We start from the raw sequence: 15492 nt of genomic DNA, 5'->3' as shown, positions 1-15492 counted from the left end.
AAGCAAGACTCCTTTATTGGGCAGTCTTTGCTCTGAATTTGCTTGTTTGCCTGACAGGGACATTATCATGTCTCCTGATTCCCCCTACTCAATCTTTGTTCTTCACTTTTCTCCCAGGTGCTGGATGCTGTTTCCTGATAAACCTTTTGCACTCCTCACTTGATCTTGGTATCTGCTTTCAGAGAACCAAACAGTTACACAGCCTCTAATATTTAATGGCATAACTTCAGGGTCTCTGAAGTGTAGGAAAGCAGTTTTGTCTAGATGTGTTATATATTTTTTCCATGTTGAGAAATACTCTTTTAAAAATAGAAATAAAATTAAATATTAGAGGACTTCATGTGTTTAAGACACTGCTCTAAGAACTGTGGGGAAATATAACTTAGGTTTACAAAATTGATACTTTTAAGAATTGTTTTGATTGGAAGTCAAGGCACAAATATCTGAAAAATCAAGTGTAAGCTACCAGGGTAAAAAAAGTCACAAAAAATTCATTGTTGAGAAAATAATAGTTTGCATGTGTAGAAGAGAACTCATAAGAATAAATTTTTTTTGCTTTGAATTTTAGTAATTCTCCCCAAATTAATATATTACTCAGTGGTTTAAAACTCAAGACTGTTTATGTAGTTTAAGACTAGTCGTGATTTTACCTGTGTGTAGTTCTCTAACTTCATCTATTCCATTCCCTGCTCCACTTCTCCCAACAATCCAAACTTTATTATCATAATTAACTATTTGCAGTCCATTAACTCCTGTGTTTTTACATGTGGTTTTTCTTTATGCCTGGACTGCTGCCTTTTTTTTTTTTCCATCTCTCTCTTCTTCATTCTTCTATTTAACTGCTATTCATCAAACCACATCTTTTTATATGTCTTCTCTGCTATAAACATGTGGTGGACTATAACTATGCAGTTTAAAATATAACTTTATATCCCTAAAGCCTGTAAGAGTTACTGGTATATAGCACTCATACACTAAATGTTATGCAAGTAGGATATAGGAATGGATTAGTAAACTCGATAATTTAGAAATGTTTTGTAGGAAAAATAGTTAATTCAGTACTTGAATGTGGGCAAAAAGGAAAAAGGAAAAGAGGAGAGTAAGTGAGACAACACAGGGAGACAGAAAACTATACATATTAGTGCAGAGTTTCTTCAGTATTGGCATTGTTGAAATTTTGGGCTGGGTTTCTTTGTTTTGGTGAGCTGTCTTGTCCACTGTAGACTAGCAGTGTCCATGAGCTCTACCCATTAGATCATAGTAGCAATTCTTCAAGTTAAGACAAATTAGAACGTCTCCCAACATTGCCAGGTATCCTCTGGGGGACCACTGAGTAAATTTGTTGATGGTTCAAAAGATTTGTATAAAGTCCAAGAATTAAAGGCTAGAAACATAGAGTGGGACCACTTCAAAGTAACTTGAATATTAAGATGGGGAATTTGAGCTTTATATAACTGGAAATGCATACTTACTATACAGTATTATACTTTTTCTCGCCTCCCTTTATTCTCAGATTCTTGCTGTTAAAGTGTGGTTTATGAACTAACAACAATGGCAACATTTGGAGCTTGTTAGAAATACAGAATTACAGACCCCTCTGAGACTCGTTGAATGATAATCTACATTTTAGCATAATCCCCATTGTAATTTATATGCACAGTAGAGTTTGAGAAACTGCTTCACCCTTCTTCTCACCTTGCTTAGAGGGATGCTTAATTCGTAGACTTGATTTAGGGAGTAATGTGATAAAAGTTCTGATTTAGAAGATCATTTTGGTGTTTTTGATAGATTGAAATGAAGAGGTTTAAAAATCATGATGTCTCAGTCATGAGGCTGTGAAAACTTGAAATTCAATTTTTAATTTCTGCCATTTGAATGAAGAAAGAGAGCTATTACAAAGGAAAAACTAGCAGAACTTTGTAACTGACTAGATATAAGAAACTAAGGAGGTTCAAACAATAGCAGGTTTTGAACCTTAGTAATTGAGTATATTACTATTAATTTAAATGGGCATATCTGAATGAAGAACAAATGTTGAGGATTGGCAGGATGAGATGATGAATTCAGCTTTTGACTTACTGATTTGGAGTATATATAGACAAAAAGTATCAGGCAGATTTATAGAATCAAGCTTTGTATCAAAAGTGAATAAAATTAGAAATCTTCTGGGTAGTAGTGTTTATCAGATAAAAGTTTTTAAGGGACATGCAAAAAGTAACTGAGGGCCTATGACTGATTGTTTATTAGAGCAGAGATTGGAAGATATAGAAATTAATTTAAAAAGATAGCGTTAAGAAAAACTGGCAAAATAATATTATTCATATCAAGAGCAGATAAAGATTACTCTAGCAGCTTTCTTCCACAGTGAGAATCAAGCCTTACAGAAAATGATTTCAGTGGCCATTTTTTCAGTTTTCCTAAGATTGGCACATAGCTACTGTCATTCTAAATGCATAGCCTAGAGGTTAATTCATTACTTAGAGCAGATATCTGAAGGCATTAGATCTTAATACTTTCGGAACGGATTGGGAAGAACTACACTAAGTATTGAATTCTACAAAGTCAGTCAACAAGAACAGGCAAAGAAAAGTATTGAGTGTATAGATTAGGCAGTGACATTAGAGTTTCAGTGGAATGGCAGTAATAGAAACTGAATTAAAGGAATGTAATATAGCAAAAAGATTTGGGAAAGTTGAACAACAAATGCCCCATAGCAGAAGAATTGTCTCACAGTCGGTTACTTCCTCTTGATATATGGGGTGTTATATAGTTGGTAAAATTGTGGTTAAGAGAAGTATTGCTCCTTGAAAAAAAATAAGCCGCAAAATTATAGGTATGCCATGATTACATCTCTGGAAACTTGAAATAGAAATAAAGAGAAGGAAAGGGAATAATGTGATAATGACTCTATTAGGATATTGCAGTTGTGGGTAATTTTTCTTTGTTTTCCCAATTTTTAGTAATATTACTTTTGTAATTAGAAAAAAAGACTTCTGCTGGATGTGATGAAGTAACAGGGAATTGATTTACTCTCTCTCTGTAGCAACAGGAAAACTAGGGAACTAAACAGTTTCTGGTCATTAGACAATAAGGAGGTTAGGATTATGATCCTTGAAATAAGGAAAATAAGTTCTACAATTGCTGCAGCTTCCTCCTTAGGCAGTTTCTAGGCTACAGCTCAGTGACAGGGAATTCAAGCAGAGAATGCTGGTCTCACTGAGTTTAAGAGACAGATGGTCAGGAGACTAGGATTTGTGGAGCAGAATAGTGGAAAGAAGAGAGCATCAGAAAGTAAATAGTGTGTGTGCATTAGAGACCTATAGAAGGGACCTCTAAATTAGTACTGATTTAGTACTAATCTGTGTACATGAGAGAAGAAACTTTTAAAGTAGGGGAAAGGACCACAGAAAGTAGGCTTAACAATCTTGGTGTTAATACGGGGCTGGGAAAACTTTGTGTTCCCCCCAAATCAGCGTATACAGGACATTGGGTGGCATCTTAAGAGGAAGCAACAGCAAAACCTCTAAACAGGGAAGAGTACAGAGAAGTTAACTAAAATTTGGGGGAATATGAGAAAAGTCATTTTAGAAAGCTGATGAAGTCTATAACCAGGAGACTGATTCTCTTCAGAAGAAATAGAATTTAAAATTGACTTTAAAATATTTTTTTATGTTCCTTGAAGATAAAAGCTTCTATTGATGGCACAAATTATTCAAACCAATTCTCCCATGGTTGGGAATATTGGGGTGAAATATATATATATATATTAAAAAAAACAAAACAACACACACCATTGAAAACTTCAAAGAAGTAACAGCATTGTGGAACATATAACTGGACTAAAATCTAGAAGGAGGTAGAAACGTAGAAATAAGTCTTTACACTTGGGGACATTTGACAGTTCGGAAGAGACACCTAAGATGCTGAGCTAAGGTTTTGAGAGCCTTGAGACGTAAGAGAGATAAATATATGAATGTAATTCTGCTTGGGATGTTTAATAACCCTTCTCACATCCTCTTGGTACCAAAGGCTTAGATTTTCAGAATAATAGTACACCAGCAGTAAATGAGCCTTCTTGTCAACTTCTAGGCCAGGTTTATATCCCCTGAATAGTCTCAAATTAAGGAGATCCTGAACTGGACAGTGTTTTCAGGGCTAGCTTAGCAGAAGAAAAAACAGATTATTTCTGGAAGAAAGTTACCGTTATTCTAAGCCTCAAATTATTTCTGCCTTAATTATTCAAGGACAAGTATAAAAGGTACCTTTATTCCAAACTTCAAATTATTTCTACCTCTGTCATTCAAACTGAGACATATCGTTTACTTGAATAACCAGGCATGCAAGTAAAGGCAACTCCATAAGCATCAGCCAGAACAAACAAGACAATGGAAACCGACCTGCGTAAGCTGTTGGAATTATCAAACGCAGACTAGTGAACAACAGTGCTTACCATTTGAACGGATAAGTCAATATATTAAAAAAAATATTTCTTCAGAGAACAAGAAACTATATATATATTAAAAAAAAAAAATCACATAGTGGAGTTCCCGTTGTGGCTTAACAGGTTTAGAACCTGACATAGTGTCGATAAGGATGTGGGGTTTGATCCCTGGCCTCACTCGGAGGGTTAAGGATCTGGCATTGCCACAAGCTGTGGCATAGGTTGCAGGTGTGGCTTGGATCTGGTGTTGCTTTGGCTGTGGTGTAGGCAGCAGTTACAGCTCCAGTTCACCTCCTAGCCTGGGAACTTCCATATGCTGCTGGTGCACCCATAAAAAGAAAAAAAATAATGATGTAGTAATTTGGCTTTGAAATACAGCACATTCTGGAAGTATTGTGGGCTCAGTTCTAGACCACTGCAATAAATTAATATTGCAATAAAGTGAATAGTAAAACAGTCACTTCAGTTGTTTGGTTTCTCAGTATTACAAAAATTATGTTTACATTGTAGTCTATTCTATAAGTGCAATACCATTACATCCCAAAAAAGTACATAGCTTAATTTTAAAAAGTTTTGTCGTTAAAAATTGATAACCATCTTCTGAGTCTTCAGCCAGTTGTAATCGTTTTGCAATAGTAGCATCAGAGATCATCATAATAAATATGATGGTAGTGAGGAAAAGATTGAAATATTGTGAGAATTACTGAAATGTAACACAGAAGTAGGAAGTGAGAAAATGGTGCTGATAGACTTGTTCAATGCAGGGTTGTCACAAACCTTTTATTGGTGAAAAACACAGTATCTGTGAAGCACAGTAAAAATGAAGTGCAATAAAATGAAGTGTACTTGAACATAAAAGTAGTTAAAGGATGCATTTTGTACATTTGAATAAAAAACTTCTGTTAATCAAAACACACAATACCTAGGGTAAAGAGACAGGCCCTAAACTGGTGGAAGATATTTGCACATATAATCAGAAAAGGACTCTTCTCCTGAATCAGTAAGAAAAAGAAACAATTGGCTTTAATGGGTATTTTGCGGAAGAAGAAACTCCAAATGGCTTATAAACATGAAAAGATCCTTATTCTCATTCATGGTCTTATCAATTAAAAATAAGGTCTCAGTGATATGCTATTTCATACCTGCAAGATTCACAAACATTGAGAAGTCTCAGAGTGGTAAGATTGGGAGTAATTTGGTACTTTGGAAAGCTTTTTGGCATTATCTGGTAAAGTTGGAAATGAATATAGTAAGTGGCAGTTCCACTACAAGAGATAAAATAAACTAGAAAAACTTCCATACAAATAAACCAAGAAACATGAATGAAAATGTTTTTTATAAAATTGTACTGAACAGGATACAGCACCAATGTCTAACAGTAACTGAACCCATGCAATGTTAAAACGAAAAATTTATACAATTGCATGCAAATCTAAATGATCTAAAAGTAAAAAGTTAAAAAATGAATTGCAAAGTAATAATCTAAGGTCACATATCCCCCATAAATGAATCTCGAGAACACTAAGTTGAGTCAAAGAAAAAGTATTAAAAAAATATAGATAATCTGATTCCAGTCATATAAAGTTAAAACACAAAAGATGAAGCTGTGGTTTAAGTTTGCATTTGTTGGCTGTAAAAATGTCATGAAAAGTAAGTAAAATTTTATTTCCAAAGTTAGAAGAATGGCTTCATAGTGGACATTCAGGGTATTAATACCAAGAAGAAGCATATGAGGGACCTGGGAGGTGCTAACATTTTTATAGGAAGGTATGTGGATTTCATGTGTTATATGCACTTTTCCCTTTGTAATTTTTATAACAGTACATCTAATAAAATGAAGGAAATACAAAAGGAAAATATTAATATCCCTTAAAGTAAATTATGAATCAAAAACATGTAGACATGTAAATACCAATCAAGAACAGATGCCGTTGAAAGAATCAGTTGGAAATTTTGGAAACGAAAAATCTTTTAGATAAAAACTTAATGCACACAATAAACTATAGGCTTGAGCCAAAGAATTCATGAAGTTTGTACTGAGGAATTCGTACAGAAAGAAGCATATAAATTTTGCTGAAAAACGTGAAGAGATAGCTAGGATATATGGAGGGTAGATTGAAAAGGTTTAACATTTAGGTTACTTCCCCTGCTGAGGAGCTTTCTTATACCAGATGAAGGTAGGTAGTGTGTACATTTCAATAAACACAACTACTGGTGACATTACATTTTAACAGTATCCGTTTTAAATGTGTCATAAACATTTTTGCTGCAAAATGAAGCATTATATTATTTATTTATTTATTTATTTATTGTCTTTTTGCTATTTCTTGGGCCGCCCCTGCGGCATGTGGAGGTTTCCCAGGCTAGGGGTCGAATCGGAGCCATAGCCACCAGCCTACGCCAGAGCCACAGCAACGCAGGATCCGAGCCGAGTCTGCAACCTACACCACAGCTCATGGCAACAATGGATCGTTAACCCACTGAGCAAGGGCAGGGACCAAACCCGCAACCTCATGGTTCCTAGTCGGATTCGTTAACCACTGCGCCACGATGGGAACTCCAGAATTATATTATTAAAATCACATTTTATTTTCCCTGTAATAGTAATAGAACCTTTAATCTCAAATGGAATTTATGATCAAATTCTCAGGAGTTTTTTTTAATATACTAATTTGGGGGAGAAAATTATAATTCTACCAGGGAGAGGCATCTTTGTAATGGTGTCATAAGAAGCCAGTACAAAGTCTTGGCTTATTTGTCCTGACTCATGATTTTCTTTTGTTCCAAGAATCCATTTTGTGTTGGCATTACCTGTGTACTGTGTATATTTTATATGTAGTTGTCCCTCAGATTATGAAACATGGCTAGATGTGGCTTGGAAGTATGTAAATATACTCTTTATTGAAATATAACTAGTTTTTTTTTTTAATTTAAACAGTTGAACCCACTGTGAGCCTGATAAAAGGTCCAGATTCTTTAATTGATGGAGGAAATGAAACAGTAGCAGCCATTTGTATCGCAGCCACTGGAAAACCAGTTGCACACATTGATTGGGAAGGTGATCTTGGTGAAATGGAATCCACTACGACTTCTTTTCCAAATGAAACAGCAACAATCATCAGCCAGTACAAGCTTTTTCCTACCAGATTTGCTAGAGGAAGGCGAATTACTTGTGTTGTAAAACATCCAGCCTTGGAAAAGGACATCCGATATTCTTTCATATTAGATATACAATGTAAGTAAATGATAACATTTGCTTTTTAAGTTTGTCATATATTTTATTTTAATTTTCTTCCTTTGGTATAATTCTATATCAGACTGTTTTTAGATTGAATATTTAGTATTCACATATTCTTAGTAGATTTTCCTTGTTGACACTTTTTCTTAATTAAAATATTTTCATGAAAATTTCATTCAACCAGGACATTTTTTATAAGTTTGTGAAAATGGGCAATGACTTTAAACTTGCTGTCCAACTTAATTTATTTAAACTTGTCCTTTTTAGACCCTAAAAATAGGCTGGACTTAGGTGAATTGTGAAAATTTATACCTCACAATGTGTACTACTTGGAGAAAAACAGCTGTTTCTCCAATCCAGTTGATTTGCTATTATTCATTTTTGTTGATGCTACCCATGATGTTTTAAGCAAGAAGAACGTTTTAGTTCCTAGATGCATTTTAATTAGGTTGAAGTTCTGTATTTTTTCAATATTATTTCTAATCTGATTTTATTGATCATACTATCCTTACAAAGATAAAACAATAAAGTTATCATTGGAATAATAATCATAGATAAAGCTCAAAGCTACCCCATTTTGTGCTTTTATTTTTTTGTTAAGGGGTACATTCTTGTGTGTATGTTTGTGTGTGGATATATATGTGTGTGTATACACTCCCTTTTCTATAAAGCTTCTCAGTTTTAATACATTCTTTGGGTAAGCATTTTGAAATTTTGAGCAAGAGAAAAAAATGATGGTGCAGATAGCTTATAGTAAATATAATGAAAATTAAGTAGATTAAAGATAAAATTAGGAGAAGTGTTTAGGTTCTGCTTTCATTTCCATCTATGCACGGATCATAAAGGTAGATAGGTTTTTGAAGATGTTCTATTTTTCATTGTTATTATTTTTTGGTATGACATACATGGAATTTTAAATTAAACATATTCATTACATTTGGTTTAATGGTTTCAAAAACCAATTCTAAGAATCTTTTTCAATATTTATAGGGTTAAACTTGAGAAGCTATCTTAACTATTATTGCCGTTGTGTTCTTGAGTGCAAATATAGCCATAGTAGTCCCTCTTATTCATGGGGGATTAGTTCTAGGACTCCTGCAGATACCAAAATCCCAGGATGCTCATATCCCTTATATAAAATGGCATAGTATTTGCATATAAATCTGTGCAATCCTCTGTATACTTTAAATGATCTCTAGATTACTTATAATACCTAATACAATGTAAATTTTATGTAAATAGTTGTAAATTCAATGTAAATACTATGGAACTAGTTGCTGGAATGCCACAAATCAAGTTTTGCTTTTTTGAAATTTTTAGAGTTTGTTTCTCTGAATGTTTTTCAACCACAGTTGGTTGAATCCACAGATACTGAACCCATGGATACAGAGGGCTGACTGTAACTTATTTTCTCTTCACTTATTTGGAGAATCCAGTTAAAGTTTTTCTTTATTCTTTTACAATGTTATACATACTCTGAACATCTTCCTTTTTCTTATAAAATTTAGATAACCAATTATGAAGTATCCTTAATATTTTCTCATAAATATTTTTTCTTCCTTTTGCCATTATTAATAATGACTGAAATTTTCTTCAATTGCATATACTATTTTTTGTTTGTCTGAATGCAGTTCTAAATATATAAAAATATTTCTTCTGACATCAGACTTTATAATTATGGCTTAGATTTATTAGCTTGCTTCTAAAATATTCTTAGAGTATTTTTTTTCCTATTTTTAATTGGGACCAATAGAACATATAAACAAAGTTTAAGAGATAAAAATCTTTTTTTTTTCCTTTTTATGGCTGTACCTGCAGCATGTGGAAGTTCCTGGACCACGGAGGGCTGGGAAGGGTTGAATCAGAGCTGCAACCGTGGGCCTACACCACAGCCAGAGCAATGTGGGGATCTAAGCCACACCTGTGACTTACGCTGCAACTTGCAAAAACACTGGATCCTTAACCCACTGAGTGAGGCCAGGGATCAAACCCCAATCCTCACTGACACTGTGTCGGGTTCTTAACCAGCTGAGCCACAAGGAGAACTCCAAAGGACATAAAATCCTATGTTCAAAATTTATTTATTTATTTATTTATTTTTTGTCTTTTTGCTATTTCTAGGGCCACTCCCCTGTGGCATATGGAGGTTCCCAGGCTAGGGGTCCAATCAGAGCTGTAGCCGCCGGCCTACGCCAGAGCCACAGCAACGCAGGATCCGAGCCGCATCTGCAACCTACACCACAGCTCATGGCAACGCCGGATCCTTAACCCACTGAGCAAGGGCAGGGACCGAACCCACAACCTCATGGTTCCTAGTCGGATTCGTTAACCACTGCGCCACGACGGGAACTCCTATATATTCAAAATTTATGTCTCAAACTTTGGAGGTGGTTTTGGGGACTACTTTAATACATAACCCCTTCTCTTCTTTTAAAAGAAATAAAACTCACAGATCTATTTGAACTGTTCTTTCAGCAACATTTGTTTAGTACCAATTTTAAGATAGGAAAATATTTGTTAATTTTTGTTGTTTATAAGACACAGGCAGTTTCTTTTTAAAATTACTAAGGTAATTGGACCTTAGCATAAAGAGTTTAATTTTTATACCACTTTGTTGTAAACCTTACTTGACAGTCAGGCCTCCCTAGAGAGTTAAAGACAGATCTGGTATCTCTCCAACTTCCTATCTTGCCATTTACTGTATTTATCTAGTTTTCTGTGCAGCTCACAGAGTGATGGAGGGTCACTGTACCATGCATAAACAGCATTTCTTTATCATCTCTCTTCACATTCTATTCCTATTCTTTTCCTTCTTGTCCCTCAACAGATTTTAGTTAGCTTTTTAAAATGTCATCTTTCTTGTTACTGTTAGAATATAAGGAGTTCTTGTCCTGGCATGCAGAAACGAATCTGACTAGGAATCATGAGGTTGAGGGTTCGATCCCTGGCCTCACTCAGTTGGCTAAGGATCTGGCATCGCTTGAGCTGTGGTGTAGGTCGCAGATGAGGCTCAGATCTGGCATTGCTATGGCTGTGGCATAGGCTGGCAGCTGTACCTCTGATTCGACCCATAGCCTGGGAACCTCCTTACGCTGCAGGTGTGGCCCTAAAAAGACCAAAAAAAAAAAAAAAAAGAATATAAATTTGAATAGTCTATATGTATACCAAACATCTAAAACAGTGTCACTTATTAAGAGGTTAACAGTGATGATTGAATGAATGGCTAGTATTGTATTTTATAGTTTAAAGGTATAAATTTATATTGATCTTAGATGCAGATAATTACTCATTTAAGTAACCATATTGTACGTATGCTAAAAGACCTTGGGGTACATGGAATGGATAAAAATTCATGTTTTAGAGCAGCTCAGGCCTCAGATAATTTACTTTAGTTGTAATTATATTCTTAGAAAGTTTGTCACATCAATACATGCCCAAAGGACATTAATTAAATATAAAGAATCTAATTTTTATAATTGACTTGATAGCTCTTAGGGGATATTTCCTTTCAAATTACCATTGTCCATAATAACTAAAATTGTACATGCTTATAGTTGCCTAGTGTTTGGTGCTCATTATCCATTCATTTACTCATTCTTCTAATCAGCCAGTATTTATTGAGTACTGTATTCCTTATTGTTTATGTATAATGAGAGGAGGAAAATTATTTTTGTTGGGTATTATGTGTATTATGTTAATGCGTTATCATTGTATATCACATTTATCGTTAACAAAACAATATGTCCTATCATTGCACTTATTTTATAGATGCTCCTGAGGTTTCAGTAACAGGCTATGATGGAAACTGGTTTGTAGGAAGAAAAGGTGTTAATCTCAAGTGTAATGCTGATGCAAATCCACCGCCCTTCAAGTCTGTTTGGAGCAGGTAAAAATGTTAGATATTTCCCAAGAGAAATTATTTAAAAGTCAGAAGTATTCTTAAAGGCATATTTAAAGTTGTTTTTATTAATGTCATACATGATTATGGTGATAACTGGAAATTAAATTAAAGAGTTTCTAAGTGTTTTTCTGTCCCCCATCTCCCTACCTTCCTGCCCCCACAGTTCTTTTCCTCAGAGGCTACTTTATTTTAACAGCTTTAGCAGTTCCTTTTGTTTATCATCATAGGTCTTAAACTGCAACTTCTTCATTTACTAATTTTTAACACTGTCTATTGACTTCATACTATGAAAGATGAAAATTTGATTTCATATATACCTGTTCACACATAAAAATGCCCATATACATATTCCTGCCCTTCACAGTCCCATTGAAATTTAAGCTACTTTTAGTTAATCTTTGTAATCTTTGCCTCTTCCCTACGACGGGTAAATATTATTTACGAGAGCTAAGTAGTATACTGAAAATATGTTTTGTTTTGTTTCTAAAGCTGTTTGTTTTTCCTGAGGCTAATAATTGTTTCTTTTTACTTGTGTAGTCTCTCTAAATATCCTTAATTCTCTTTATTTGTGAAATTTAAAAAATGTTATCCTGAGGTTTTCATTTATATTTCTTAGTATTTTGGCCCCCCTTTCAATCTAGAGAATTGTTATCTGCCAACAGTGGACTCTCCCCTCCTCTCCCTGTCCCCTCCCCTTTCCTTTTGTCATTTCCATGGTTTTTATATTTTCTTGTTTGCTTGTACTGGAATTCCTATTTATTGTATACTAAGCTTTCTTTCTTTCTTAATATTCAAACAGTTTTTATTATTCTCCCAAGATTTCCTTTATCCCTCCCCTCCACTGATTGAAATATTTCTTTAAGCATATTTTCAGTTCTAAGAGCATTCTCTTATTCTTTGTTCATTTTCATAGCATCTTTTTCTTTTTTTATGGATGTAGTATCTTCTTGTTTCTTTCTAGGGATACCAGAGTTATTACCTCTGCGGAGTTTTTTTCACTTCTTACATATTGTTTCTTTTTTCCTCCAAGGTCTTTTGTTTTTTTGTTTGATCCTTCATTTTGTAGATATTCCTGAATTTTCTCAGTTGTCCAATCTTCCACAGTAATGCATTAAAATAAAATGCTGAGGAGTTCCCTTCGTGGCTCAATGGAAACAAATCTGACCAGGAACCATGAGGTTGCGGGTTTGATCCCTGGCCTCACTCAGTGGGTTAAGGATCCGGCATTGCCATGAGCTGTGGTGTAGGTCCCAGACACAGCTTGGATCTGGTGTTGCTGTGGCTGTGGTGTAGGCCGGCAGCAACAGCTCAGATGAGACCCCTGGCCTGGGAACCTCTGTATGCCGTGGGTGTGGCCCTCAAAAAGACAAAACAGTAAATAAATTAAAAAAAAATGTTGAATGGAAACTGTTGTGGGGAGTACTTATTGATAAATTCCACTTTGGGTAGAAAGGAGGTTATTTTTCTGGGAAGGTTCAGATATCACTTATTGAAGAGTGGAATTCTTTTTTTTTTTTTTGTATTCCCTTATTAAAATAATTATTTATTAAAATAATTTCATTCTTTTGCCTGCACATCAACACCTGATATATGTACAGATTTGGGAGAAATCTACTGTTTTACTTTTTTCAATTTTAAACTAACCTTCTTATATTTAGCCCTTTGCCTCACTCTGGCCTTCTGCAGTACAGCGAGTCAAACTCCAAATCTTTCTTGGGTTCTTTGGACCAAATTGGCTGCTTTCTCATCTATATGCCTTCTACAAACAGTTCTTCAGCCAAAAGCAGAGCTTTTCAGCTTTGGCACTCTTGACATTTGAGGCTGGAAAAATCTTTGTTGTTAGAGGCAGTCCTGTGAATTGTATATTTAATGGCATCCCTGACCTCATTCTCTAGAGCCAGTAGCACACACTCCCCTCACCCCCAGTTGTGACAACAAAAACTGTCTCAAGACATGCCACATGTGTCCCCTGGAGACAGAATTACTCATGATTGAGAAACACTGGCCTAAAGCATATATTGTTTTCTTTATCTGTTTTCTTTCTTATAAAAGTTTATTTGTTGATATATCTTGTCTGATGAATTCTATCTCCTGTTCTCTTTCTACTTGTTGGTTTTTAATAGCTCTTTAATTCCTTTACTCTTGTTTTAAGTGGTATTTAGTGGAAGCAAAAAAGCCAGTATATTTGGTCAATCTGTTGTCTTTAAGCAAAGATACAGTTTTAAAAGTAGAGAAGACCTACATTTTCTTCAAAGTAGGGAAGCAGGCATTGGCTGTGTGATAGATGTGATAGAATGTTTTCTAAAATCATATAATTTTGAGATCTCATCCTGGTGTCTGTATTTTGAGATATCTTTTGTGAATAAGTCATTCAACCTTACTAAACCATTGTTTCCTTATTGATAATAGTACCTTATAGAGTTTTTGTGAAGGTAGAGATAGTGTATATGAATCATGTAACATAGGTACAGGAGTATGGGAAGTGCTTAGCATGTCATTTTTTGTGAGTTTAATATGGTAATTAGATTTTTCTGGCTTATTTGAATAAATAACTTTAAAGGATTATAGGCCATTTTTATATTTCTCATAATTAAAGGGATTAGAATTTTGGGTCAAAAGTACAGAGCTAATTGGTAAGATATATAGACTTCATATTCATTCTTATCCTTCTAGAGAAAGAGTTCACCTTTTGAAGGCTGATCCTTCTAAAAATGTTCTTTCTTTCCAAAGTCCTCTTAAGAAGGAAGTATAGGGTTTTTGGTTTTGATTTTTTAAACCATATAAGACCTTTACCTTTATCCTTCAAAACTAAATTAAAGTCATAGCACCTGTAAAAGATTTTTACCAATCTTTTTTTTTATACAATTGGGATTACAGAATGAAATCCTTCTATCTATTCTCTGGTGTTGATTTGTGCCTTTCTACCTTTTTATTATTATTTGTTCTTACTCCCTCTGTAATTAGTTGTTGGTCTCCTACTGATGTGCTTAGATCATTGAAAGAAAGGACCAACTCTTATTTACCCGTGCATTTCAGGAACATCAGCAGAACAGAGTATGGTAAATAGTAAGTTCTCAGTAGTTAAATAATGGATAGCTGAGTGAATGAATGAATGAACTTTTTGAAAAACTGTTTAGCTCAAACTGTAGCAGTTGAGCCTGTGGGTTTACTTCACTTTTTTATTCTCTTTTCTTAAAAAAAATAATTTATGGGCTATAAAAACACTTTCAAAATAAAGATGTATTGTTGATGTTGTTGTTTGCAGGAAATACCCTAAGGTTGGAAAAATGTATAACAGTGTACTTAGTTCCATTGCAATGAATGGCTTTAGAGTTCTTCCAGTGGAATTTTATTGTGTGTACACACACACACACACCAGATAAGACCTCTTAGTCAAATTAGTATAGAAACCATTTAAGAAGAGTTATTATTTATTTATTTATTTATTTAGCCTTTTTTCTTTTTTTTTTTAAGGGGCCGCACGCATGGCATATGGAGGTTCCCAGGCTAGGGGTTCAGTGGAAGTTACAGCTGTCAGCCTGTTGCACAGCCGCAGCAACGCCAGGATCCGAACCTCCTCTGCGACCTACACCACAGATCACGGCATGGCCAGATCTTTAGCCCGCTGAGCAAGGCCAGGGATCGAACCCACAACCTCATGGCTCCTAGTCCGATTCATTTCTGCTGCTCCAGGATGGGAACTCCAAGAAGAGTTATTATTGATATCAAATAGTACCTTGGTTTTATTGTCACAGATGCCTATTTTATGAAATTACAAGACCCTTGTTGGTGCTTTAGAAACGAACCATCTTTGAATAGGGCACCAGTGTAGATTTGTTCAGTATTAATGATGCTCTTTACACTTACCCTCATACAGAGGGTGCTAACAGCATTATCATGTACATAAATGAT

At 34.8% G+C, this 15492-nt stretch overlaps 1 protein-coding gene across 2 annotated transcripts in view; it reads left to right on the top strand.

The window, feature by feature from the left end:
• The window catches only part of NECTIN3 (nectin cell adhesion molecule 3), a 121503-nt gene that overhangs the window by 44051 nt on the left and 61960 nt on the right, over positions 1-15492 (top strand). For both annotated transcript variants that reach the window (XM_047792882.1, XM_047792871.1), the window contains exons 3-4: positions 7380-7676; positions 11448-11565. In XM_047792882.1, the coding sequence (XP_047648838.1) occupies positions 7380-7676; positions 11448-11565 (415 nt within the window). The remainder of the gene's footprint in view (positions 1-7379; positions 7677-11447; positions 11566-15492) is intronic.

This window comes from Phacochoerus africanus, chromosome 1 (assembly GCF_016906955.1).
Source record: "Phacochoerus africanus isolate WHEZ1 chromosome 1, ROS_Pafr_v1, whole genome shotgun sequence".
Lineage (NCBI taxonomy): Eukaryota > Metazoa > Chordata > Mammalia > Artiodactyla > Suidae > Phacochoerus > Phacochoerus africanus.
This window is presented reverse-complemented; position numbering and strand designations above follow the sequence as displayed.